Here is a 25703-nt window from a genome sequence, read left to right as displayed (position 1 = left end):
TTATAGAGTCAGGCAATTGAACTATTTTAGTTAATCATGAATATAATTTATTATTTATGAGTAATTACTAATAATTAAACTTTACCAAAATCTTATCATTAATGCACATTGTTCACTGTCATAATTGTGCTCCTTCATAATTTCCTGCCTTTAAAACCATATTTTCCTCTTTAACATCTCAGGGTAAATAATATCTTTTAGTGATATAGACTGGAAAAGCTTAACTTCTGTTAACTTTCAGGTTTTTGTAAGGATATTCATTTTCTATTGTCTTTTAATGGCCCCAATTTAAATCAAAAAGGCAAAAATTATTTTAATTCTAAATTTTTTAATTTTTGTTTGTTTTTGTTAAATTATAATATATAAGTGTACACATATCTTAAATATACAACTTGATACGATTGAAAAAATCACCTGTTATCTGATACACAGAAGAGGTAGTCCATTTCTACTGCTTTTCTTTCCTTTTAAAAATTGTGTGTATGAGTACATATACACAAGTACATGTGTATATGTATTGCCTGAGCACTTTGCTTGGAAATGAATGCATATGCTCCACTTTTAGACTTTATTCCCAGTCCCTGGTTCTGTCCTTCCTTCCCTCCCTCCCTCCCTCCCTCCCTCCCTTCCTCCCTCCCTCCCTCCCTCCCTCCCTTCAGTCCCTGGTTCTGTCCTTTCTTCCCCCTCTCCTCCTCCCTCCCTCCCTCCCTCCCTCTCTCCCTTCCTTCCTTCCTTCCTTCCTTCCTTCCTTCCTTCCTTCCTTCCTTCCTTCCTTCCTTCCTTCCTTCCTTCCTTCCTTCCTTCCTTCCTTCCTTCCTTCCTTCCTTCCTTCCTTCCTTCCTTCCTTCCTTCCTCCCTCCCTCCCTCCCTCCCTCCCTCCCTCCCTTCCTTCCTTCCTTCCTTCCTCCCTCCCTCCCTCTCTCCCTCCCTCCCACCCTCCTTTCCTTCCTTCCGCCCTCCGTCCCTCCCTCCGAAATTCTTTCGCTACTTCCCCCCCCCCCATATTCTTGGAGCTACACCTGTTGACACTCAGGGGTTACTCCTGGAAATGCGCTCAGAAATTGCTCCTGGCTTGGGGGAACCTTATGGGACGCCAGGGATCGAACCACGATCCGTCCTACGTTAGCACTTGCAAGGCAGACGCTCTTACTAGTGCCACCGCTCTGGCCGCAATTCTTTCACTTCTGTTCACGATCAATTACTTTCCCTACCTACAAGTTATAGTCACTCTCTTTGACATGCTGATGTATTTGATATAGAAAATATGCAGATCTTGGGCAATCAAAATTATACAAGAGAAAGGAATTCATCATCATATTGGTCAACTTCTAGAAGTTACTGAACATGCATAGATTTAGGTTTGGACAAGATGAGACAGGCTTTCCATTAGCAAAATGGGATGACTATGAAATATAATAAGCCCTATTTTAGTGAAATGTCCTTTTACATATCTGTAATAGAGTTCAGTAAATTAATATTATATTGTTAGCTGTCTAACATGTTTTCTGTATAATTTCATTTTTATATGGTCTTTGAATTTAATAGATTACAATTTTTATTGTCAATTTTTGTTTTCTTTTATTTTTTGTTTTGTTTTCTTTTGGTTTTTGGGCCACACCCAGTGACACTCAGGGGTTACTCCTGGCTATGCGCTCAGAAATCACTTCTAGCTTGGGAGACCATATGGGATACGGGGAATCAAACCCATGTCCATCCTAGGTCAGACTCATGCAAGGTAAATGCCCTAGCACTGTGCCACTACCTCTTTGGATCCTTATTTGTTTTTTTTTAAGGTATAGGTGCACCACATTATTAATAATACCTTTTATTTTATTACCATTATAATTTGAGGATAAAAGTGTGGAATCGTCTGCTTTATTTATTTTTCCCATTTTTATTATAATAGCATCATTTACCATGTTATTCATACATCAGTTGTTTCAGGCCAAACACCAATCCCACCACCAATATTACTTTCCATTCACCAGTGTCCTCAATATCCTACTTACACCATTATCTCCATCTATGCAAGCACAAATTGATTTACTTCATGTACTTGCTTCAACACAAAGGCAAATGGAATTACCAAAACCTAGAAAAACATAGATCAATTTGAAATGATTGTCATATCTTACCATGGTATTATTAAAGGCAGTGTCTATAGATTTACTGGTCTGAAGTTGAGTCTAGTTGAATCTTCTGTTACTATTTAGGCAAACTGTGCTTGGTAGATTACTATGTAACTTTCCCATCAGATTTCCTGTGCTACAACTAGGCTGACACTGCTAAAAAATACTGAGGTGTTTGTCTAAGATTTATAGATCTAAAACAAAATTGGCAGCTTTGAAGTTTGATAAGGATAAATCACGGACCTAGGCCTTTTTTTTGTCAGAGGGTGGAGGGGGTAGCGTTGAGTTACTGAAGTTCATGAAGAAAAGGAAATCTGCCCCCCCCCCACACACACACACTTTCTTCAGACTTCCAAAGAAGTATCTGCCCGGACCAAACAACCTGGTAATTGGACTACCTGGCAAGTATCAGTGGCCATTATCTTTTATGGAGGCTCGATGGAGGAGCTGGGCCCATTTTTCTGGTGGAATGATGATGGGAGGTGTGGTCAGTGTTGCTAGGTTTTCCCCTCACAGGGTGAAGGCAGGAGGATCTGCCCAATTCCATTTCACAAATAAAGTTACAGAAATGTCAGCCTGGTAGTCCAATCTCACCTAAGAGGATTTAGATGCTCATATTATTTGATTTGAGTAACAAACTTGCTGCTTTATTTAATACTAAAAGGAAACCTTACATTGAAAAAAATTTAAATGTTAACTTTATATTATTAACAACCGCTATAGGGCCAAGAGATATTTCAGTTGGTAGAGAACTTGAGTTGCCTGTGGCTGATCCTAATTTCATCCTGGCTAGGTACTGCCTATGATCCCCAAGCTTTGTCAGGAACAATTTTGAGTACAGATCCAGAAGTAAATGCTGAAAGCCACCAGGGTGGTTTCCCCCCAAAATAAACAAAAACAAAATTAAAAAATCTCATGGAATATAATATATACACCTGTGCATGTGTAGATATATTTATAAGTGTGTGTATACATAAATATATATATATATTTCTTATTGGTCTATTCCCTACTCTCTTTTTGTCTTGAAAATCATTTTGATTTGGCCATTTTCCTGTAAATTTTAATGTATGTTAGTTTTCTCCCCTGCTACATATGTTTAAAATATTAAGAGTAGTCAGAATCCACTTATCCCTAGTTATATAAACTAAACTACATCACTTGTTTTGTATTTTTTTGGTGGAGTATCCCTGGCACTACTGAGGACTTCCTGGCTCTGCACTCAGGGATTACTCTGGTAGGGCTTTGGGTGGCCATATATATTTGAACCTAGGTTGGCCATATGCAAGACAGCATCTTATCCACTCTATTATGTCTCCCACTAAAGACTATATAATTTAAGATCTTTATGATTTAATATAGTGATTTATGCAGTTGATAATATTATTGAAATCAATCTAACATATATTTCTAAACTTCTTACCTAACAGTCCTTATTGCACATGAAAGCAAATTATGTTCACAATCATCAAAATCGTTTTTAGGGGTTTGTTGTGGTACCATACCTAGCAAGGCTCAGGAATTATTCCTGGCTCTACACTCAAAATTTTACTTTTTGTGGCAGCATGGGGACCAATTGAGATGCCCCAGATCAAACCTGGATTAGCCACCTGTAAGGCAGACACCCTACTCCCTGTAATATCTCTAGCCCCTCCTTATGCTTTTTTAAAAATTTTTTCGAAGAGATTTCTTTTTGACATAGTTAAGATTATAGGGAATGCATACATTTTGAGGATAAACACTCATGAAATAGATGTTCATAGTAACATCTTTTATTATTAACTGAATACAGTTAGTACTATTAAATGAATACAGAAAATGTTAATGTAAAATTATATAGTGTTATAAAAGGTTTCTGGAAAATATAAACCAAATACATGTATTTTTGGGTTTTTGGGTCACATCCGGCAATGCTCTAGGGTTACTCTTGGCTCTATGCTCAGAAATCGTCCCAGGCAGGATCGGGGGACCATATGGGATGCTGGAATTCGAACCACCAACCTTCTGCATGCAAGGCAAAAAGCTAACCTCCATGCTATCTCTCTGGCCCCTCGGCTTAATATTTTGCATCTATATTAATTCCAGCATTAGAAGAATTTTTTTTCAAAATTCTAAGAGATTAAACATTACCAAAACATCTGTTCACCAGGAAAAAGAACTCTTGGAATGATCAATAAAATATTATATATTGATTCTAAATACACATGGAGACAAATAATACATTAAGTCTTATAATGCCCTTATCTCCTTTTATTAATTCTGGCAATGGAATAACTGATTCTTTCAACCTATATTGAAGTTTAATAGTACAAGGGTAAAATAAAAATGCTAAGACCCTTGTGTAGTTTTTCATTGTTAAAGATCCCCTTTTTTGTCTGTTGTTTAGATTTTCTGCTGAATTTGATTTCCGCACATATGATTCAGAAGGTGTTATCTTGTATGCAGAATCTCTTGATCGATCAGCTTGGTTCCTAGTTGCACTTCGTGGTGGAATGATTGAAATTCAATTTAAGAATGAATATTCATCTCAGATCACATCTGGAGGCAGATTTATTAGTGATGGTCTATGGACTATGGTAAGTTTTGCAAATTTTATAAAATCTTCTGTCTTTGATGTTATGTGCACAAAATCATTAAGAATTAATTTTTAGGGACCGGAGAGATAACATGGAGGTAAGGCATTTGCCTTTCATGTAGAAGGTCAGCGATTCAAATCCCGGCATCCCATATGGTCCCCCGAGCCTACCAGGAGCTATTTCTGAGCGTGGAGCCAGGAGTAACCCCTGAGCGCTGCCGGGTGTGACCCAAAAACCACACACACACAAAAAGAATTAATTTTTATACATCTTTATATTTATACATTATAAAATGTATTTATACATTTTACATATCATTAAGAATTAATTTTTATACATTATACGTATGACTTTAGCTTTTTTGGGGGAGGTGGGTTTGGGTCACACCCAGCAATGCTGAAGGGTTACTCCTGGCTCTAGGCTCAGAAATTGCTCCTGACAGGCTCAGAGGACCATATGGGATGCTGGGATTTGAACCACCGACCTTCCACATGCAAGGCAAATGCCTTAACTCCATGCTATCTCTCTGGGCCCAGGCTTTAGCTTTTATATAAAGTATTTTCTACAAATTAAAGTAAACTCAGCAATAGAACACTTGCCATGCTTATGTAAAGCCCTGGGATTAACCTTTGGCACACTACAACACAGAAAATCAGGATATTTAAAAGTCTTGTTATCAAAATAAACTGTCTGATCGTTAATCTATAGGAATTAATATAAGTCAAAAAATAAATATCAATGCTTTATAAGCAATTTTATATCTCAAAATTATTTATAGTCCTAATATTGGTGGGTTGTCTAACATTTGCATTATTTTGTGTATCAAAAACTATTGAGCACCTTATGTGCTATTCCTTTTTCAGGTGATGAGGATACAACTGAATAAAAAATTTTACTGATTCAGAGGTAGCATTCTAGTGGTGAGGTGAAACTACAAAAGCTTGAACAAGTAGAATGTGTCAGTTAGTGATTAATGTTACAAGCAAGGCAAAACAATAGAATATTATGATGGTGAGTGTGCTTATGCAATCAGAAAAACCATCTCTGATACAGTTAAATATACAAAGCTTCAGGGTTCAGAAACATATCAGTGAATCAGAATAAATCAGAAATGATTCAGAATGAATCAGAAACATATAAGTGAAGATGACTCTGTGGGATATGAACACAATGTATAGAAGATCAAAGAAGAGGGTGTCTTTGGAGTTCTTAAAAAATACTCACAAATGTATATTTAGCTAAAAGAGAGAATGATAAAGCAGCAGACAATTAAATTGGAAATGTAACCTGAAATAAGATTACATATAATTTTGGGGACCATAGTGAAATCATAGTTGATATTAATTTGAAAAATCTTGGCTAATTTTAAAAAGTGATAGAGACAACTTCACTATTTTGTTTTGTTTTTATTTTTGCCTTGTTTTGTTTGGGAAACATACCCTGCAGTGTTCAGGGTTTAATCTTACCTGTGAGATCCAAAGTCAATCCGGAGTATTAGGGGACCATAGGGAGTCCCAAGTGGGTTGGTTTCAAACCTTCCCTGTTTAGCTATCTCTCCTGTCCTGAGAAAAATTCATGGTTTATAAGATAGTGCCAATCAAGCATAAATGGCTTTGTGAAAATTAGATAATATAATATCAGGCAAGTGTAGGATATGATTATAGGAGACCATTAAAATACACAAATAAATAATTTGAAATTAGATAATGGATCAGGGAAGATTAGGATATAATGATGGGAGACATTTCAATATACATCCAGTAAAAAGAAAACTTAAACTATGGCTGCTGGATTGGTAGTAAAAACAGTGAGAAAAGATCAATTTCTGGATACAGTATTATCAGGTTAAGTCTTTAATCAGGTACATATAAATTTGAGGCTCTTACTTTAAAGAGGAGTTTAAATGTCTGGCATTGATTGTTTCAGACATTCTAAACTCATGCAATACCCAATTACAATACCATTATAAAATAAAATGCTTCAATACTATAATTTACCTTCATATATTTCCAGTCTAAACCAATATATTTCTCTTGTGCTTATTGTATAAAATAAAGAAAATTGATTTATAAGGAATATAATTTCTAAGGAAATAATGCTGTCAAAGCTTATCCCTATGTTACAAGCTTTAAGTGAAGACTCTGAGAAGTTGTATCAGCAATTCAGCTACCATAGATACATAAATAGTGTTGAAAATAGTAATTTTCCAAGATGAAGGGTAACTCTTAGTAAAGATCCAGCTGACACAAGAATCATTCTCCTATTGACTTACAAACTGCTATCTTCCTTAAATTTTCAATGAATGTTATAATGAAATCTGTGTTTATTACACAAAACCTCAGAGTATGAATGTCCCACAAAAATGTTCAGAAGTTTTTCTAACTACAGAATATTTATCTTTTTCACATAACTGTCCTGCACATTGTAGTGTATCAAAAATCACGCAGTATTTTACTTTTCAATTATAATAACAATTACCATATTTTTCGTACCATAAGATGCACTCTGCCCACCCATAGTGCGTCTTATGGAGCGAATGCTGCCTGGAGCTGAAGCCTGAGTGCAAGGGAGGAGAGTATCTAAAAACTATGTGAGTCTTATAGAGCAAAAAATACGGTAAATCTGCCATCTAATCTTTAGATTTTCCAATTATTTTTAGTTGGACAGTAGAGTCCTCATTAAAAAGTACTTGCATAGCTAGAAGAATAGTTTGAGGCTCAATCTCTGGGTCTTATTATTGAGAAGGAAATGATGAAATGAGAACGAGAAGGAATTGTTGAGTGTAAGAGAACAAGTCAGATTGTGATCTTGGAGGTTGTTAAGAACATAGTCATTAGAATAAAATGTTGTAACTAGCTATATTTAAAACATAAAAGATAATAAGTTTTAATTTGTAAATTATATCAAATTTATTTTACTCTATGGTATAATTTTCTTTTAGTGGTATTTAATATACCACGACTTTTCAATGTTGATAAACAAATGGAAATTTTATACTTTGAATGCTTCAATTTTGTGGAAAGAAATTGCATAAATGATTCTTCAAATTGCCTCTATAGAAGGATTTTATTATTGTTCTTTGGATCATACCCTGAGTGTGTTCTAGACTACACTATATTTGGGAATTTCTCCAAGTGATGCTAAGTGGGAACTAGGCACCATCTACATTAGAATCAAGGTTTCTGCATGCAAAGTACTATATCAATCTTTTGAGTTCCAACCAATGGTTTTTAAAAATATTATTTTCCAAGTTTAACACACATGCACACATACACTCACAAAGCTACCTTGCACTTAATTCTATAAATAAGTTCAGTGTTCTGTGAACAGGATACTGGATATACTGACTTTTTCATAATTTGTATTTATCACTTACTTATTGTATTACCTCTGTATGCTTGTGGATTACCAAACATTTGCAAATAAAAATATTTAATTTTTCTGATATTTTGAGGAAGAATATATTTTTACTTAACATTATAGCATACTGGATTTGAAATATATGACATCATTATATGCTTAAATTAAATAAAATACCGTTGATTTTCTTATGTTTTAAATATGTTTAAATTTTGTTCAAGTACTATCACAACAGAAACCATCTTTATCACATTTATAATAATTTGACATCTTGATTGTGTTGGAACAATGTAATACTTCTTTAAAGTGACTGCCTTGGTAAGTTGTTTATAGAAATAGTAATAGGACTTTTCAATACAAGCATTTCAAATGTAAAATAATATTTGGTTATTTGACAACCTTTTTCTTTTTATTATTGTAGGTTTCTGTGGAAGAATTAGAGAATAGTATTAGTGTTAAAGTAGCCAAGGAACCCGTGATGAATATAATTAAACTTAATACGCTTTTTAAGCCTACAAATGGATTTCTAGAAATCAAAGTATATATTGCAGGATTACCTCGCACATTGGGGAATACACTCATTAAACAGGTAACTGGCTCAAAATTTTTATGAAATTGTTTTGTTAAATACGAAACCTGTGACAATTTATATTTGGAAAAATGGCATCAGTGCCTATTGAAATTTCTTTACAGATTTAAGAAAATAAACAGTCATTTTGTAACCAGGTAAATCCCCATCAATTTTCATAAACAAGTAGCTTTAAATTTTTTCTGTCATAAATTGTGTATTAATACCATGCTGTCTTTTCTTAATCATTTAACATATAAACACATTTGTATGAATCTAAAAATAATTAAAAGTCAAAGGACATATTCAGGTCTGTTTTCCTACAAAAATTTGTAAGTAAAAATAGTATATATTGGGAAAGTAAAAATAAGTATTTACCCACAGTATTGTTTTCACTTTTCATAAATTATAGTTAGATTAAAATAATTTCTGGATATATTTGGCTGATAAGTGTGGAATGGTTTTTATGAAGGAGAGTAATAACTGCTCTTGAGCAATTGTCATTTTCCTTTGAGCTATGGGCTCACCAAATATACTCACTGACTTGAAGTATTTATGATTTTATACTCATCTTTCACTCATGAAAGTTTACTCATTTTAACTTTTAAAATATTTCTATAATATGCTTATCCTAACGTACATAGCCCATATCAAAGAGAATAAAAGTGTCATCTGAAATTGATAAATCAGGACTTTTTAAAAGTAGAATAAATAAATTTCTTATGTCAATGCTACTGTGTACTTGAGTTTGCTTAGAAAGTTTGATAAAAACTAAAGAATGAAACACTTTTGTTCTTGTGAAGGCATAACAGCTTTGGGCAGGAATAAAATGTGTGTTATAAATCCACTATTTAGTGGATAACTAGAAGTTAGAGCCTGGGTACTCAGCTAGAAAAACATATGGAAATCAGTGTGGAAAAGTTACCATTGGATGATTATAAGTTAAAAAAAATGAAAATAGAGGTGTAAAATACATGAAGGTCCAACTGGAAGCCTAATATGGAATATACTTTTATTAAAAAAATATTGTGCATCTAAAGTACCTTAAAATAAAAATGCAGATAAAATTTATATATATATATATATATATATATATATATATATAGGTTTTTGGGTCATCCCGGCAATACTCAGGGGTTACTCCTGGCTCTATGCTTAGAAATCGCCCCTGGCAGGCACAGAGGACCATATGGGATGCCGGGATTCAAACCACCAATCTTTTGCATGAAAGGCAAATGCCTTACCTCCATGCTATCTCTCGACCCCCCAGATAAAAAATTGTTACCATTATATTTATTTATTTATTTATTTATTTTTATATTTATTTTTTAATTAAATAATTTATTTAATGACTGTGATTACAAACATAATTGTAGTTGGGTTTCAGTCATAACAAGAACACCCCCCTTCACCCGTGCAATCTTTCCATTGTCAATGCCCCTATCTCTTCCCTCCCTCATCCCCCGCCTGTATTCAAGACAGGCTTTCTATATCCCTCAATCACTGACATTGTTATGATATAATAACATAGTTATTTTTTCTTTTATAGGTATGTGTATATATATATATATATCTTTATTTAAGCTCCATAATTACAAACATGTTTGTCCTTGGGTGTTCTTTTTAACTCCCTTCACTAGTGCAACCTTCCCACCACCAATGCCTCCTTCTCCTTCATCCCCCATCCACTGCCTGTATTCAAAAAAGGCATTCTATTTTTCCCTATCTATGACAGTCAAGGCACTTTATGTATAAATTAGTAGAATTAGCTTACACAATAGTACAGTATTGAGGATAAATTTTATACTTTTTCTAAAACCATAAGTTCTCAAAACACTATGGAGTCCTTTATTGCCATGCCATAGTCTTTTGGAATTTTTTGAAATTCCTTTCTCTATTGTGTTGCTTGCATATAAAAATGTAGCAGATTTTATAGTATTGTCACTTCATTTGTTATTTTTGTGGTACCTTGAGGATACTTTCAGATTTCTATGTATGCTATCATGTTAGTTGCAAATAATAGCATTTATACTTCTTTTCCCATTTAGATCCCTTTATATATTTTTCTTATTAAATAGCTCTGGCTAGGACTAGGAATTTGTGATCACATTGTTTGAAACTTTCCCTCTTTCTTTAAAACCTTTCTTTAAATGAAAAAATGAAGACATAAGCTATCATTGCATATGGCAAACAGCACAAGAAATTAAAGATAAAGTTCATTTTAGAAAGGCCTGCTCTCCCCTCAAAAATAAAAGGACTGTTCATAAAAAAAGGATAGTTGCTGAGATTTTAATTTTAATGAATAAATTAATATTCATTTCCAAGCATGTATTCTATCACAAAAAATGCTTCCTGTGTACTTAGAAAAAATATGTATTTGAAATTTTAGGGGTTTTGCATATGTCTGTTAAGTTCATCTTATCCTACTCTTCTACTTTATTAAGATTGTTTCCTTATTTTTTGTAAGAATTATCTTATGGAGGTACTGTTTGGTCCCTTTGATGAGTCAATCCTTTTTTGTTGTTGTTGCTGTTTTTATTATATTTTATTTTATTTAAACACCTTGATTACATATATGATTGTGTTTGGGTTTCAGTCATGTAAAGAACACCACCCATCACCAGTGCAATATTCCCATCACCAATGTCCCAAATCTCCCTCCTCCCCAACCAACCCCCACCTGTACTCTAGACAGGCTTTCCATTTCCCTCATACATTCTCATTATTAGGACAGTTCAGAATGTAGTTATTTCTCTAACTAAACTCATCACTCTTTGTGATGAGCTTCATGAGGTGATCTGGAACTTCCAGCTCTTTTCTCTTTTGTGTCTGAAAATTATTATTGCAAGAATGTCTTTCATTTTTCTTAAAACCCATAGATGAGTGAGACCTTTCTGCATCTTTCTCTCTCTCTCTCTCTCTCTCTCTGACTTATTTCACTCAGCATAGTAGTTTCTAGCATAGTTATTTCTATAACTGCACTCACCACTATTTGTGGTGAGCTTCATATCTTTTTTTTTGGTCCACACCCGATTGACGCTGAGGGCTTACTCCTGGCTGTGCACTCAGAAATCGCCCCTGGCTTGAGGGGACCATACAGGATGCCAGGGGATCAAACCGAGGTTAGCGGGGGCAAAAAAGATGGCTTACTTCTAGTGCCACCTCTCCAGCCCTGAGCTTCATATCTGAGCTTGTTTTTCCAGCCCTCAACTCTGGAAATTATTTCAATGTCTTTAATTTTTCTTAAAATCCAGAGATGAATGAGACTATTCTATGTCTCTTTCTTTCCCTTTGACTAATTTCACTCAGCTAATAGATTCCATGTACATCCATATATAGGAAAATTTCATGACTTCATCTCTCCTGCGGCTGCATAATATTCCATTGTGTATATGTATTACAGTTTCTTTAGCTATTCATCTGTTGAAGGGCATCTTGGTTATTTCCAAAATCTTGCTATTGTAAAAAGTGCTGTGAGGTGTGAGGAAGGGATTTTTGTATTGGATTTTTGTATTCCTAGGGATATACTCTAGGTATAGCTGGATCAAATGGGAGCTTTATTTCCAGTTTTTTGAGGAATCCATATATTGTTTCCCATAAAAACTGGACTAGAATTTTTTCACAATAATAATTTCACTATTTTCTTAGCTTTCTATACCACTGTTCCCCTTTTATCTCACCTGATTTTTTTTGGGGGGTGGCTGTTTTGAACAACACCCAGCAATACTCAGATTATTCCTGGCTCTTATTCATAAATAACTCAGGTGCTGGGGTGCCATTTGGGATGCTGGAGATGAAACTCAGGTTGACCACATGCAAGGCAAGTGTCCTGCTTACTATACTATCTCTCTGGCTCTCTGAAAATATCTTCTTTTGGGGGGATGGGCCACAGCAGTGGCCTGGAAGTTCTTGCCATAGCAATTAGGCACGGAAAAGATATAAAGGGCATCCAGATAGGAAAGGAAGAAGCCAAGCTCTCAATGTTTGCAGATGACATGGTACTATATTTAGAAAACCCTAAAGACACTGCCAAAAAATTTCTAGAAACAATAGACTCATATAGCAAAGTGACAGGATACAAAATTAACACAAAAATATCAATGTCTTTCTTATACACCAATAATGTTGGAGAAGAAATGGATATCAAAAAATTCCCATTCACATTACTGCCACACAAACTCAAATATCTTGGAGTCAACTTAACTGAAGATGTGAAGAACTTATACAAAATAATAAAACTACAAAATCCTGTTCAAGAAATAAAAGAGGATATGCAGAAATGGAGTTATCCCTGCACATGAACTGGGAGGATTAATATCATTAAAATGGCAATACTCCCCCAAGGAACTGTACAGATTTAATGCAATCCCTCTAAAGATACCCATAACATTCTTAAAAGAAGTGAATCAAACACTTTTGAAATTCATCTGAAACAATAAATACCCAAGAATAGCTAGAGCAACCCTTGGGAAAAGGAATATGGGAGGCATCACTTTTCCCAACTTTAAATTGTCTTGCAAAGCTATAGTTATTAAAACAGCATGGTATTAGAATGACAGACCCTCAGATTAGTGGAATAGACTAGAGTATTCAGAGAATTCTCCCCAGATATCAATCAATTAATCTTTGATAAAGGGGCAAGAGATAAAAATATTTTAAATGTTACCACCATTTTCACTCTAAGAAAAATACCCTGTATCTATAATCAATCAAGTCATTTATTAGCCTCAATTGCATGCTTAAAGTGTACTATTTTAATGTATTAGATTAACCCTCGTCTAGATGGATGTATACGAAGCTGGAATTTGCTAAACCAAGGAACTTCAGGAATAAAGGAAATTATTCAAGGAAAACGAACGAAGCATTGTTTTGTCACTGTGGAGAAGGGTTCCTATTATCCTGGTACTGGAAGTGCTCTATTTAACTTAGATTATAGTAAGTGTTTCTTATTTTGACTCATTTTCCTCATTAATGTCAAATTTTAAAAAATATATAATTTTTAAAATCACAAACCATTATTGAGTACCTACTATGTTTCAGGTATACTGTGAGACTTATTCATGCTATTATTTATTTTAATAACATTTTCTCCTACTATTTGGGGAAAATTAAGGTAGAAAAATAATTCGTTATAATATGGGGGCTGGAGCAGTGGCACAGCTCCATGCAACTGACCTAGGAAGGACTGTGGTTTGATCCCCCTGCATCCCATATGGTCCCCCAAGCCAGGACCGATTTCTGAGCACAAAGACAGGAGTAACTCCTGAGTATCACTGGGTGTGGTCCCAAAATAAAAAAAAATGTATGGATATACAATTTAAGGGTTAATGGTTTATAATTTGAATAGTTTTTGAGAAAATTCAGTATATTCCTTCCCTTTAATCCTTAGATAATACTGGCTTACAATAAGTTTTAGTAGAAAACTAAGTATAAGTTTTAGTAGAAACACTCATGAATGCGAATGGGTTTTCTATGTAACTATGGCTCAACTTGCAAACCTGAGCAGTTTGAGTGAAAATTTTTCCTAAATTGTTCTTGTGTGTGTGGTGCAGGTTGTCAAACCCAGGTTCATCCCAGTTCAAAGAAGCACCCTACTATTTCTTGGGCTCCAAACTAAATTGTTCTTACCTAACTATATAGCACCAAAGATCTGCCTTAGGCAAGATTATGCTATCACTTTATGTCTCCAAAGAAGGACATGTATTTTATTAGCTTTCTAATTAATTTTGTGCTCTGTAATCTCAACACTTTGATAGTTCAAGATGAAGTTATTACACAGACTATAGGGCTCTTGTCACTTTTAGTGTGCATTTTTCAGTTTCTTTCAATAAAAATTCCTATAAGATGTTCTCATTTTTACCTTAACATAATATTTCCATGGCTATCATTGAACACAGAGCCCATGGATAATATCTGCCAAGAATTATACAAGTATATTCCTTTTGTTGTTGTTGTTGTTGTTGTTTTGGGGTCACACCTGTCAGCACTCAGGGGTTACTCCCTGCTCTATGCTCAGAAATCTCGCCTGGTAGGCTCAGGGGACCATATGGGATGCCGGGATTTGAACCACCAACCTTCTACATGCAAGGCAAATGCCTTACCTTCATGCTATCTCTTTGGCCCCACAAGTATATTCTTATTGCTTGATTAAGTTCTCTCCCAAAGATGTTTTTATCAGTTTACTGTTTTTTCCAAGCTAAGAGTTAAAAGTTTACTGTTTAAAATAATGTCAATTTCTGTTAAAGTTGATTATTTTAGCCATACATTCATTGGCTGCCTGCACTTAATTATTTTATCAACTTCTTATATTTTTCCCTTTAGGAGTTCATTATTTGATTTTCTAATACAGCATTAGAAACTAAGTTTAGAATTATAATGATATGCCTCATTTAAGAAAAAAATTGCTTAATTGCATTTAGTTATTGCCTGGAAATTATGATTAAGGAAAATTTTACACAAATGCATTAGTGACTTCTGTTTTTCTAAACATAAATTAATACAACACCTTTAAGTTTAGCTTGCTTATGTATATGAGTGATCATTTAGAAAATGTTTTGTAGGGGCTGGAGCAATAGCACAGCTGTAGGACATGTGCTTTGCACTCAGTTGACCCAGGACGGGCCTACGTTTGATCCCCTGCATCCCATATGGTTCCCCGAGCCAGGAGTGATATATGAGATCATAGGAATAACCTCTGAGTGTCACTGGTGTGGGCAAAACAAAACAAAACAAAAAACAAACACAAAAAAGAAAATGTTTTGTATTGATAACCGGCTATGGAAGAACATAAGACCTTGGTGATTTATTCAAAAGAAAAAATCCCTCAGAAGAAAAAAATTGAAGTTTGATTATATCTAAAATATTATTTTTATAATTAGTTATTTCATGAAGAACCTGAATATGACCAACTTTATAATATTTAATTATAATTGCATACATTTGCATGTTTTTGAATAGGTCTCCTTTAAACTTATTTCTAAATACTTATATTTTTCTCTTGAGTGGAAAATAATTATAATAAAATAGAGTAGCATTAGAAATGGTAAAATGAAAGTATATCTTTCAAATAAACACCTTTCTCTAGAAATGGATTCTTTCAAGGAATCCAGAGGATACTCAGGTTATAATAATACATTAATGATAAACATACTTATCATAATAAAATATCAATATTTTATAATTTAAACTATTTTGGATACAAGGTAGCAAATTAACACATATTTGAATAAACTCTGTAGAAAACAGATTATTGAGACATACAAAATTTATTCTTTTTTGTGCTAAAGTATGTACCTAGTAATTCAGATAAAGAAGACATTAAATAAAAAAAGATTTAAAAAAAAAGAAAAAAGAAAGTGATAAAAAAAAGAAGAGTAATCTATTAGTATTGTAAAAGAGTAATATATTAGTACTGCAAAGTTAACTTTTGATTTCAGAGTATTTTTCTGGTCTCCAACTGTACAGCCAAAGATGTTGCTTAGTAGTAGATCATATGTCTTCTCTAGAATATGGTAAGGTCTTAGGCTTATTCCTGCCAATGCCCAAAACAAACGATCCAACTCTCCAATGTATATAGATTGCATTTATCATTACCATTTCACTAATCTTATCATTTTTGAATGAGAAATATAGGGTGGTAGCAACTCAAAGTTACACTCAGAGATTAAAATAATTTACTTGAATTTTCTCCTATGTACATTAAATTATAATTACTCTGAGACTGACACTGATTAATATTTAAGGAAGGAGGAAGAGGTGTTAAAGAGAAAATAGAGGCCAGGTAGGTAGACTGCTTGCCTTGCACTTAGGCAGACCAGGATTTGATCCCTGGCACCATATATGGTCTCCGGAGACCCATTAAGAATAATTCCTGGGGCCGGCGAGGTGGCGCTAGAGGTAAGGTGTCTGCATTGCAAGCGCTAGCCAAGAAAAGGAACACGGTTCAATCCCCAGCGACCCATATGGTCCCTCCAAGCCAGGGGCAATTTCTGAGCTTGTAGCCAGGAATAACCCCTGGGCATCAAACGAGTGTGGCCCGAAAAAACAAAAACAAACAAACAAACAAACAAAAAAAGAATGATTCCTCAATGCAGAGACAGGAGTAAACACAGAGAGAATGGCTGGATGTGCCAAAAAATAAAATAAATAAATAAATAAATAAATAAATAAAAAGAAATAAAATAAAACCAAGAAACACTACTTTGAAAAAAAATTATTAAAGGAAAAAAGACCAAACAAGATCAGAATAGGACTCATGGGTAGAGCACATGTGATGTATGTATTTATATATGTATAAAACCAGTATTGGAGAAAAAAGCCAAAACAAAATCATAATGTATTATTAAAAAGAAAAACAGTAATAATATTAAATTCCACAATATAGATAGATGGGACATTGTTTTTGTGTTTTTTTTTTCTTGCATTTAAAAACTACTTTGTTTTTAGACTGTATCCAACTTGAGGGGAGAATGAAAAACTTTAATATCATATAAAGACATCTTGAAGTATTAAAATATGCCTAATTATTTTATTGGATTTGATTAGAGGAAATGACGTGGCATGAAGTACTTCTAAAAATGTCTTTAATACACACTTAAGTTTGTTGATCTCACCTCTGTTTTTTTGTTAAAACAGATAACGTATCGAAAGCTGAGAGTTGGCAACTGAATGTGACCTTGAATATTCGTCCTTCTACGGGCACTGGTGTTATGTTTGCCCTGATATCTGGTTATACAGTACCCTTTGCCATATCCTTGATGGAAACCACTTCTGATAAAATTCAGGTGACTTTAGAATAAATATCTTTGATTCTATTTGTTTTAATTGCCAAAAATAAATGAGTGTCTAACAATATTTACCTCAAAACGCTACTTTGATGATTAAAAGAGCTCATGTGCATAAACTGTTTGGCACTTTCTCCAAAAACATCGTGAAGAACTCAATCAATGTCCATTATTTTTTTTCCCCATACTTATTTCTAGAGTCTGAACCAAAATAGCAGGAGACTTTAAAAAGCTTGTTGCAGATAGAATTAAGATTGAGCAGACATGCAGGCAGCTTGGAGCCTTCCCAGGGTTTATAGAGATCCACCCTTATTCAGAATCCTTGAACTACCATGGGAATTAGGCAGTACCAAGAAAATAGAAGTGAGTCTGATTATAACTCACTCTCAGATATGTAGCATTTAATTATAATGTATAGTGTTTTCTGGCATGCTTACTTAATTTTCTCTTCCATAAAAAAGTTAGGAAAGATGAGATTAAAATCAAAACAAGTCCCTTCTTGGCTTCTTGCTGGCAACTGTAATTTGAAAATAGAAAAAACAGAAAACAAAATATTGGATAAAAGTAGACACAAGAGTTATCAAAATATCTGTATCATTTGACCTTATGGTAGAAGTTCTATTTATATGCCATCCACAGTGAATTCTGACAAGTTACAGCAAGAATCCAGTGTTGCTGCCAAGTTCAGCTTGGATGATCTCAGTAAGTTTTAAGAAGAGACAAATAATTTAATAATGCCTACAGCAATAGAAAGGGGAGCTGTTTGCAATTTATGGGAAAATTGAGGTACCTGGGTTGTGGTAGTAGGTTGGAAGAAGAGGGAGGTTAATAGTCAATCTAAGATAAACAACCAAAAGATATCCTGCAAGGTTTTGTTTATCTCCAATTTGCCACAGGCATTTACAACTTTTGGATTTAAGCTGAACTTTTACTTATTTTTTAAAAGACAGAATGGAATTTCAGGGCAGAAGTGATAGCATAGTGGGTAAGGCATTTGCCTTGCAGGTCACCTACCTGGGTCATGGATTTTGATCCCCAGCATCCCAAAAGGTTCCTTGAGTCTGCCAGGAATAACTTTTGAGTGCAGAGCCAAGAGTAGCCCCTGAGCACTGCTGGAGGTGGTCCCCAAACAAATCAAAACAAAACAAAAAGAAATTTCAATACTCATTTATGCTGTGCAAGAGACAAAGGCATATTATGTGGCTTCTATATGTATTATAGTTTACATATTTATTTATTTATTTATTTAGGTCAGTTTCTTAAGTGTATAGAGTGCCTGCAACTTCCAGACTCTGACACTAGATAGCTTTTACATGGACTACAGCATTTTGCTGAAATTTTACCTAAATTGTTCTTTGTGAAATATGTGTATTTTTTGGGTTCCAGGCCTGAGGAGCTCAGTGTTTTCTCCTTGCTCCACACTTCCGGATTATTTCTGGCAGGATTCAAGAAACCATGTGTAGTACTAGGGGTTAAACCCAGAAACAAGACAAGTAACCTCCCCTCCTTACTATATCTCTAACCCCATTATTTTTATCTTATTTTCTGTGTCTAACTCTCTGTGTTGTTTTCATCATTCCTCAAATTTGTTTCATAACACTATACCACTTTATAGCTGTCATTCTGAAATATTTTCTGTGCTAACCATATTTTGACTTTTATGGGTATGTACATATGATATGTATACAGATGTGTACATGAACAGCACTAGCAGATTGCCTCAGGTTACTTATATTTGAAAAATATAGGCATCATATAAAATATTAATTTTTGATTACTATTTAAATACTTTAAGACTACCACCTAGGAAGCATTATAATACACAAGTTTCTAGTTTTAATTTCATATTCTCTTACTTTGAATTTGTCCTCTATGCGTATACAAACTATATGCATAGATCATTGACAATTAGGTTAATACTTTAGCAATTAAGAAAGTTAAAACATTTTTTTTTACTGTTGAGGATTTTCTGTTAATTTAACTCTAATTTCACTGTTGTTCATCCCAGGTTTTTTACTTTCATTGCTTCTTCATCAACTTGATCCCTAGTGCATAGAACAGCTATGTGGTACAAAAACCCCTTTCATTCTTGCTGGCATGTGCTTACTCAAGCACTTAAAATTTTTCCAAGTCTTTGCCCCAACAAAGAGTGATTCAACTCTTTCCTTTTTCATATGTAAGTTTTGAAGTTGGGAAGAAGGAAAAATACTGCTTAATACACTACATTAAGTTTCTATTTTTGGTGAAACAATTCTGTTTGTGTATGGACATTTTCAGAATCTACTCTATAACTACATCTTCGTGGAGCTAAGGACTTTATAAAAATGAACATATATTCAAAATGACTATTATAATAATTAGTGATTTTTTAATTTAAACTTGGAAACTATCACATACTTATTTTCATATATTGAAATTCTATTTTTTCCCATTTTTGAATTAAAAAAACTCTAGTGCTATTCTTGCTCAGGGATATGGCTTCAGAGGTAGAGAACTTGTCTTCACTATTGATGTAGCATCTGAGTTCTATCTCCTGGACCACAGGGCCCCCAAGAACAGCACTATGTGGCTTTTATAATAGTGACCCCCCCAAAGTAAGCTATTCTTAAGTGGCATTGCATTTAGTTGTTATTCTGTTCTTCAGGAAATCCAGATATCTGTGGGACGTACAATAATATTTCGTGTAAAGGCCTTAAATTTGTGTTCCAACCAAAAAACACATCTGGAATTTAAAGTCAACAAAAATAATCTAGAGCTATGGACTTCCTTTAAAAAATATGTTATTCAAGTTGAAGGCTTTCAAAAAGAACTGAACATCTTGGACAAAGCAATGAAAGGAAAAGTTGCCACTTACCTTGGTGGTCTCCCAGGTATCTGCTTACTCTTTCTTCTTTTTATTAAAGTCCATTTTCTTTGTTTTGGAACCATGCCCTGAAGCACTAAGGGGTTACACCTGGCTCTGCGCTCAAAAATTACTTCTGGCAAGCCTGGAGGTTCATATGGGATACAGGGATTCTAACCTGGGTCAGCCGTGTGCAAGGGAAATTCCCTACTCACTGCGCTATCACTCCGACTCCTAACAGTCCATTTTGGGGGCCAGAGATAGTCCGAGTAGGGCACTTGTTTTGCATGCTGCCAATCAGTATTCAATCTCCAGTATCCCATATGGTTTCCTTAGCCCCACCCAGAGTGATTTCTATGTGCAGAAAAAGGAATAATCCCTGACCACGGTGGGATATGCTAAATATATCCCAAATATATTTATAACAGAACTAATTTAAGTATATCATTTTAGTAAAATGATACTAGAAGGGGAGAAAATATTCCTGTATTTATTAGTCTTGTGTTGTGCTAATAGTGATAATTGTGGGGAATGACACATTTGAATTTCTCTTAATAATGAGCTGAAATGGGAATAACAAATTTTTGGTGCATTTGACTCCAACCATAAATGACTTATTCTTTCATTTCATCCTCAAAACAGTTTTGCTGTTTTAGTATTTATCAGTCCATCCATTTACCATAGTAAGCTAAGGACATATGTCATATATAATAACAACATAGTTATAAATAAATGACTTTTATTCCATTTCTTTCTTAATCCAGTAGAAGCATATATAAAATAATGGACAATGTCAAAATAATTAAAATTGTGATGCATTTTCTCAAAAGTATAGATTCTTTTGCATTTGAAAATAAGGACTTTATTTGGCTATACAGCCAAGAATGTGCTCCTAAAGGAATAAATAAAATGTAAATATGCTATTTGGAGGATTAAATACATTAATCTGGTGATAGGTAGTATTAGAATTAATACACAAACTCAGTGGCATATGTCTGGACAAGATGGAAAAAGATTGACATGATTAAAGAATCTAGAAATCAGGATGGTGAAAACATGTTGAACAAGAAAAATGGTTGGGGTTGTAATTGTGTAAGTTGGAGTGTATTTGGGTTTGTAATTGTGTGGATAGGATGTATATAGACCTGGTTCAGGTTTTAAATTTTATTGTAAGAGCCACAAGGATCATCAATTTTTAGGAAAGCAAGTGGTAAATTAAAAATATTTCTTTGAATGGGGATGATGGATAGAGATGCAGAAATCAGAGTTCAAATGGATTAGGTGGGATAGGTGTTGTTGAACTAGTAGTATAGCTCAGTAATTTGCAATCTTTTTTCGGAGAGCTTATCCATTTTGTCGTTCAATTCGTTTACTGAGTTTTTCAGACCTGTTATTTGACCTGTTATTTCAGTTTGGAGTTTTCTGATTTCTGTCTTCATATTTTCTTGGTTCCTATTAGTGTTCTGTGCAACTCGATCCATGGTTTCATTGAGTTCTGTGAGCTTCTTCCATATTTCTTCTCTAAACTCCTTATCTGAGTGACTGACTAGTTGGTTGGCCGTTTTCCAGTCATCAGAGTTGCCATCTTCATTCTCTATGTCTGGCGCTGGCCTGCGTTGTTTCCCCATTGTCACACTTGTATTGTGGGTTTTTCTACGTGTTGTGGTGGTATTCATTGGCTAAATGATGTGTGCGACCACGGTCCTTTGGCTCTACCCTTACTGGGTGGGTTGACTTGCCTCCCAAGGAAGGGGAGCCCTCCTTAGATGAAGCCTCACACAGGATCAAATCTTAGGTCCGAGCACGCAGCAGAGAAGACAGTCTGGAAAGAAATACGGGGCTTCAGAGATTCAGCACAGTTCCTAGTGTGATCTTTCCTTCTTGTTGCAGTGGTGTTCTTTCTTTAGAAAGAGAGCACGGCCATGAAGCTAAGGGAAGTAGCCTTGCTCTTCTGGAGCCTCTGGAAGAGCGATTTTTCTGGGCCCTTTTCGGCCCACTTCCGAGAGGTTCAGGAGACAGGACAGTAAAAAAAAAAGAAAGAAAAAAAAACAAAACAAACAAACAAAAAAAAAAAAACTCGCACAGACAGGCAAGACTCACAGTTTCTCATAGTCAGAAACCACTGGGCAGGCGTATATTTTCCCAGCCTGACCTCACAAACCGGGGACCAGCCTTTCTGTAAAATACTGCTTCGCAATCTTTTTTTCTATCTAAGACACCCTTTCCTTCTTATGATCTACTCCATTTACCAGGTAATCATCTTGTCTTGTGTTATGATCCCCCTGTTTATATGTCTATTACGAGTATCCTCCTTGCAAGATTCTGAGGGCCCATGGGAAGGGAGTGGTGGTTGGATATGGCCTGTGATCAAGATTCTATTTTTGCTGTTGTTTTGGGGCACACCTAGCTGTGTCCAGGCCTTATTCCTGATTGTATACTTAGGGATCACCCCAGACAAGCTCAGAGAACCATATAGGGCACTGGAGATCAAACCTGGGTTGGCTGTTTGCAAGGCAAGCATTTTATCTTCTCATTTCTAGCTCATGATTAATACTTGCTTGCTCATTGAATTCAGTAAAATGATAGAAACAGCTACCATATCACGAATGTCTCCAAATTAAGTAGTTTGAGCTTTTTTTTTTATGTGTGATTTGGGGCAGACTCAAATGATACGCGAGGACTATTCCCAGAGTTGTGCTTAGAGATTGCTCTTAAATTGTTCATGACATCATAGAGTGAGTCTACCTTTATCATTGGAGCTCAGGTGTGTCTCCTATGAACTGTGGAAGGTTAGACTTTTTGTTTCTGATCCATTGTGCCTCTCTGTGCCTTTAGTTTGGTGAGTTCAGGTTATTAAAGTTTAGTGATATTATTGATATGAAAGAATTTATTGGTGGGACCAGAGCAATAGTACATTATGTAGAGCACTTGCCTTGCATGTGCTTGACTTTAATCCCAGGCACCCTATATGGTACTTTAAACTCCCTGCCAAGAGAGATCCCTGAGTCCAGAGGTCGGAGTAAACCATTACTGTTACCTGATATGGTCCCAAATGAAAAACAAAAAATTAAAAATACACAGAGTGCAAATGGTCTAAAGGGTAAACTTAAAAATAAAATGGTCTTTGACATCAAATAAATATATGGACTTTATTCACTATATAGATAGGTTATAGGTAGAAAACTAAAAGGTATTTATGCTATATGGAACATACCCATCTATGCTCAGTGTTTAATTTCTGTCTATGTAACAATGACACACTTGGGGGATCATATGGGTTATGAATGATTGAGCCTAAGCCAGCCACATTCAGGGCCAGTGCCCTATTCAATGTATTATTTTTATCTCTCCAGCCCTATATATATTTTGCACAAGATAATAAAGATAATGAATAAATTCTGAAGATATCCAATAGGAATTAAATTTTTTCACAAGGGGTGATAAGAGAGATGAGAGCAAGAGAGTTGAATATTTTAAAGATGAACTGTGATTATTTGGGATTTTTCCTAAGTATTAATTTGGGCAAAGTATGTAAAAGTGAAAAGAGACCCCAAAGCTGAAAACTGTTCACAAGCTATTCTTAAAATAGTCATTTTTTTCAAATATCAAAAATCATATAAATATGATTTTTATCATATTTTATCAAAGTTATCAAAAACTGTTTTTTAGAATTATGTTCTTATTCCAACACTAACAAGAGATCCATTTGCTATGGCATTTAATAAAAGATTTCTAGGTAGTTATAGCATTGTAATATAACTTAACAATGCTTAAACTGTTATTTAAATTTAAAATATACAATGAAAACTGAACATCATAAGATATTTTTATACTGTTTTTACTTGTGCACACGTGTGTGTGTAAACCCAGACACACTAGGGGCTTATTCGTGGCTATGCTGCCAATCCACTGCCTTCTCTGCACAGAAAATTATGTGGAACTCAAAGAACTATGAAGTGATGAGAATCAAACCTAGCCCTCACAGGCCAAGCAAAGATACATTTATCCCATTGTATTACCTCTGATCCTTTCTTCACTCTTAAGTCTACTTACATTTCCTAGATTCAGTTGAAACTGAGTGTGTTTATATCAGAGGAACTCTTGATAATCTGAATCTACCATCAAGTCTTATCCAAACATTGGATTACTTAATATAAATTAATAGAATAAAATGATTTCAATAACTTTCCCTTTAGAATTTAGGGTTTGGTTGGAAATGGGAAGCCTGAAAAATTCCTTAACTTTAAGAAAAAGTATGCTATAAATATCGTGCTAAAGAGGTGATATTTTGTCTTACAGATGTTCCATTCACTGCCACACCAGTTACTGCCTATTATAATGGCTGTATGGAAGTGAACGTCAATGGTATAGAGCTAGACCTGGATGAAGCCATTTTCAAACATAATGATATAAGATCTCACTCGTGCCCAACAGCTCAATAAGTACACAGGGTCCATAAGGAACTTTTTCTCTAATAATACCTTGTTTTTATTGTAATTAAACTTATATTTCAATATACCTGATGGGTCTGTGATGTGCAGGTTTAATTATTTTGTGGTTTTCTGACATTTTTTAAATTTAAAATCTTCTCTTTTTTTTACGAAAACAAGATGCTTTTGTGATAGAATCTTAAAAATATTACCCTGACTGCTGAGTAGAAATAAAATAACAAACCATAAGAAATTATAAATTAAATTTTATGCAGAAGCAATTTTTATGTTTATAAAATTAATATGCAACTTTTGTCATCATGAACTAGTGCATAAATATCTGACTAAGAAGACAGAACAGTGAACACCAATTGGATGTGACTAACACGGTTTGTTGATTAGAACTGGTACTGTATTGTATTCCTAATGAAGGCATAATAACTTATTAATAATAAATTAGGCGAAGGCTTTAAAATTTTATTCTAACACAATTTCTCAGGGGACCAACTTGGATCTTATTTTTCTTTCTCTCCACTTCATATTTAAACCAGTAGTCTTGTTGAATTTGAGAACAAATAGGAAGAAGTTCATGAAAGCTTTCCACAACTCTTGCTGGTTTGTTGGGAGTCTGTGAAGATGACATACAAGATTGCACTGAAAAGAAACCTAGGTTGAGTATATCTCTAAAGTATGGTATGAGCATTGCACACACTTGTAGCAGAAAAAGTAGAACTACATGATTAAAAGTCTAGTGAATAACAATGGGAATTTATACTGTTTTTTCTTAAATTCGACTTTAATTACCAGAGTACATTGTGAGAATATGAGTATTGAAGGAAAAATTTGATGAAAGCTCTAACAGTTTGTAAAAAGGGATACCCACAGAGAAACAATTAGTATTATGTATTATAATGAAGGAAGAAGGTAAGATTGCCTGCACTTGTTGAAATGCATTTGCAAGAGTAAGAGATATTACCTTTAAACAAATATTCACATAAGGGATTCATTAGCAATT

The 25703-nt window shown here is 34.5% G+C and overlaps 1 protein-coding gene across 1 annotated transcript in view; it reads left to right on the top strand.

Annotated features, from left to right (window-relative positions):
* PROS1 (protein S) overlaps positions 1 to 24776 on the top strand; it is a 77486-nt gene extending 52710 nt beyond the window's left edge. The window contains exons 10-15 of the mRNA XM_049785722.1: positions 4516 to 4705; positions 8487 to 8654; positions 13400 to 13568; positions 17268 to 17416; positions 20061 to 20286; positions 24558 to 24776. Of these exons, the coding sequence (XP_049641679.1) occupies positions 4516 to 4705; positions 8487 to 8654; positions 13400 to 13568; positions 17268 to 17416; positions 20061 to 20286; positions 24558 to 24700 (1045 nt within the window). The 3' untranslated portion in view covers positions 24701 to 24776. The remainder of the gene's footprint in view (positions 1 to 4515; positions 4706 to 8486; positions 8655 to 13399; positions 13569 to 17267; positions 17417 to 20060; positions 20287 to 24557) is intronic.
* The last annotated feature ends 927 nt before the right edge of the window (positions 24777 to 25703 follow it).

This window comes from Suncus etruscus, chromosome 13, assembly GCF_024139225.1.
Source record: "Suncus etruscus isolate mSunEtr1 chromosome 13, mSunEtr1.pri.cur, whole genome shotgun sequence".
NCBI lineage: Eukaryota > Metazoa > Chordata > Mammalia > Eulipotyphla > Soricidae > Suncus > Suncus etruscus.
The sequence above is the reverse complement of the archived record's forward strand: the minus strand, read 5'-3'. Positions and strand labels throughout refer to the sequence as shown.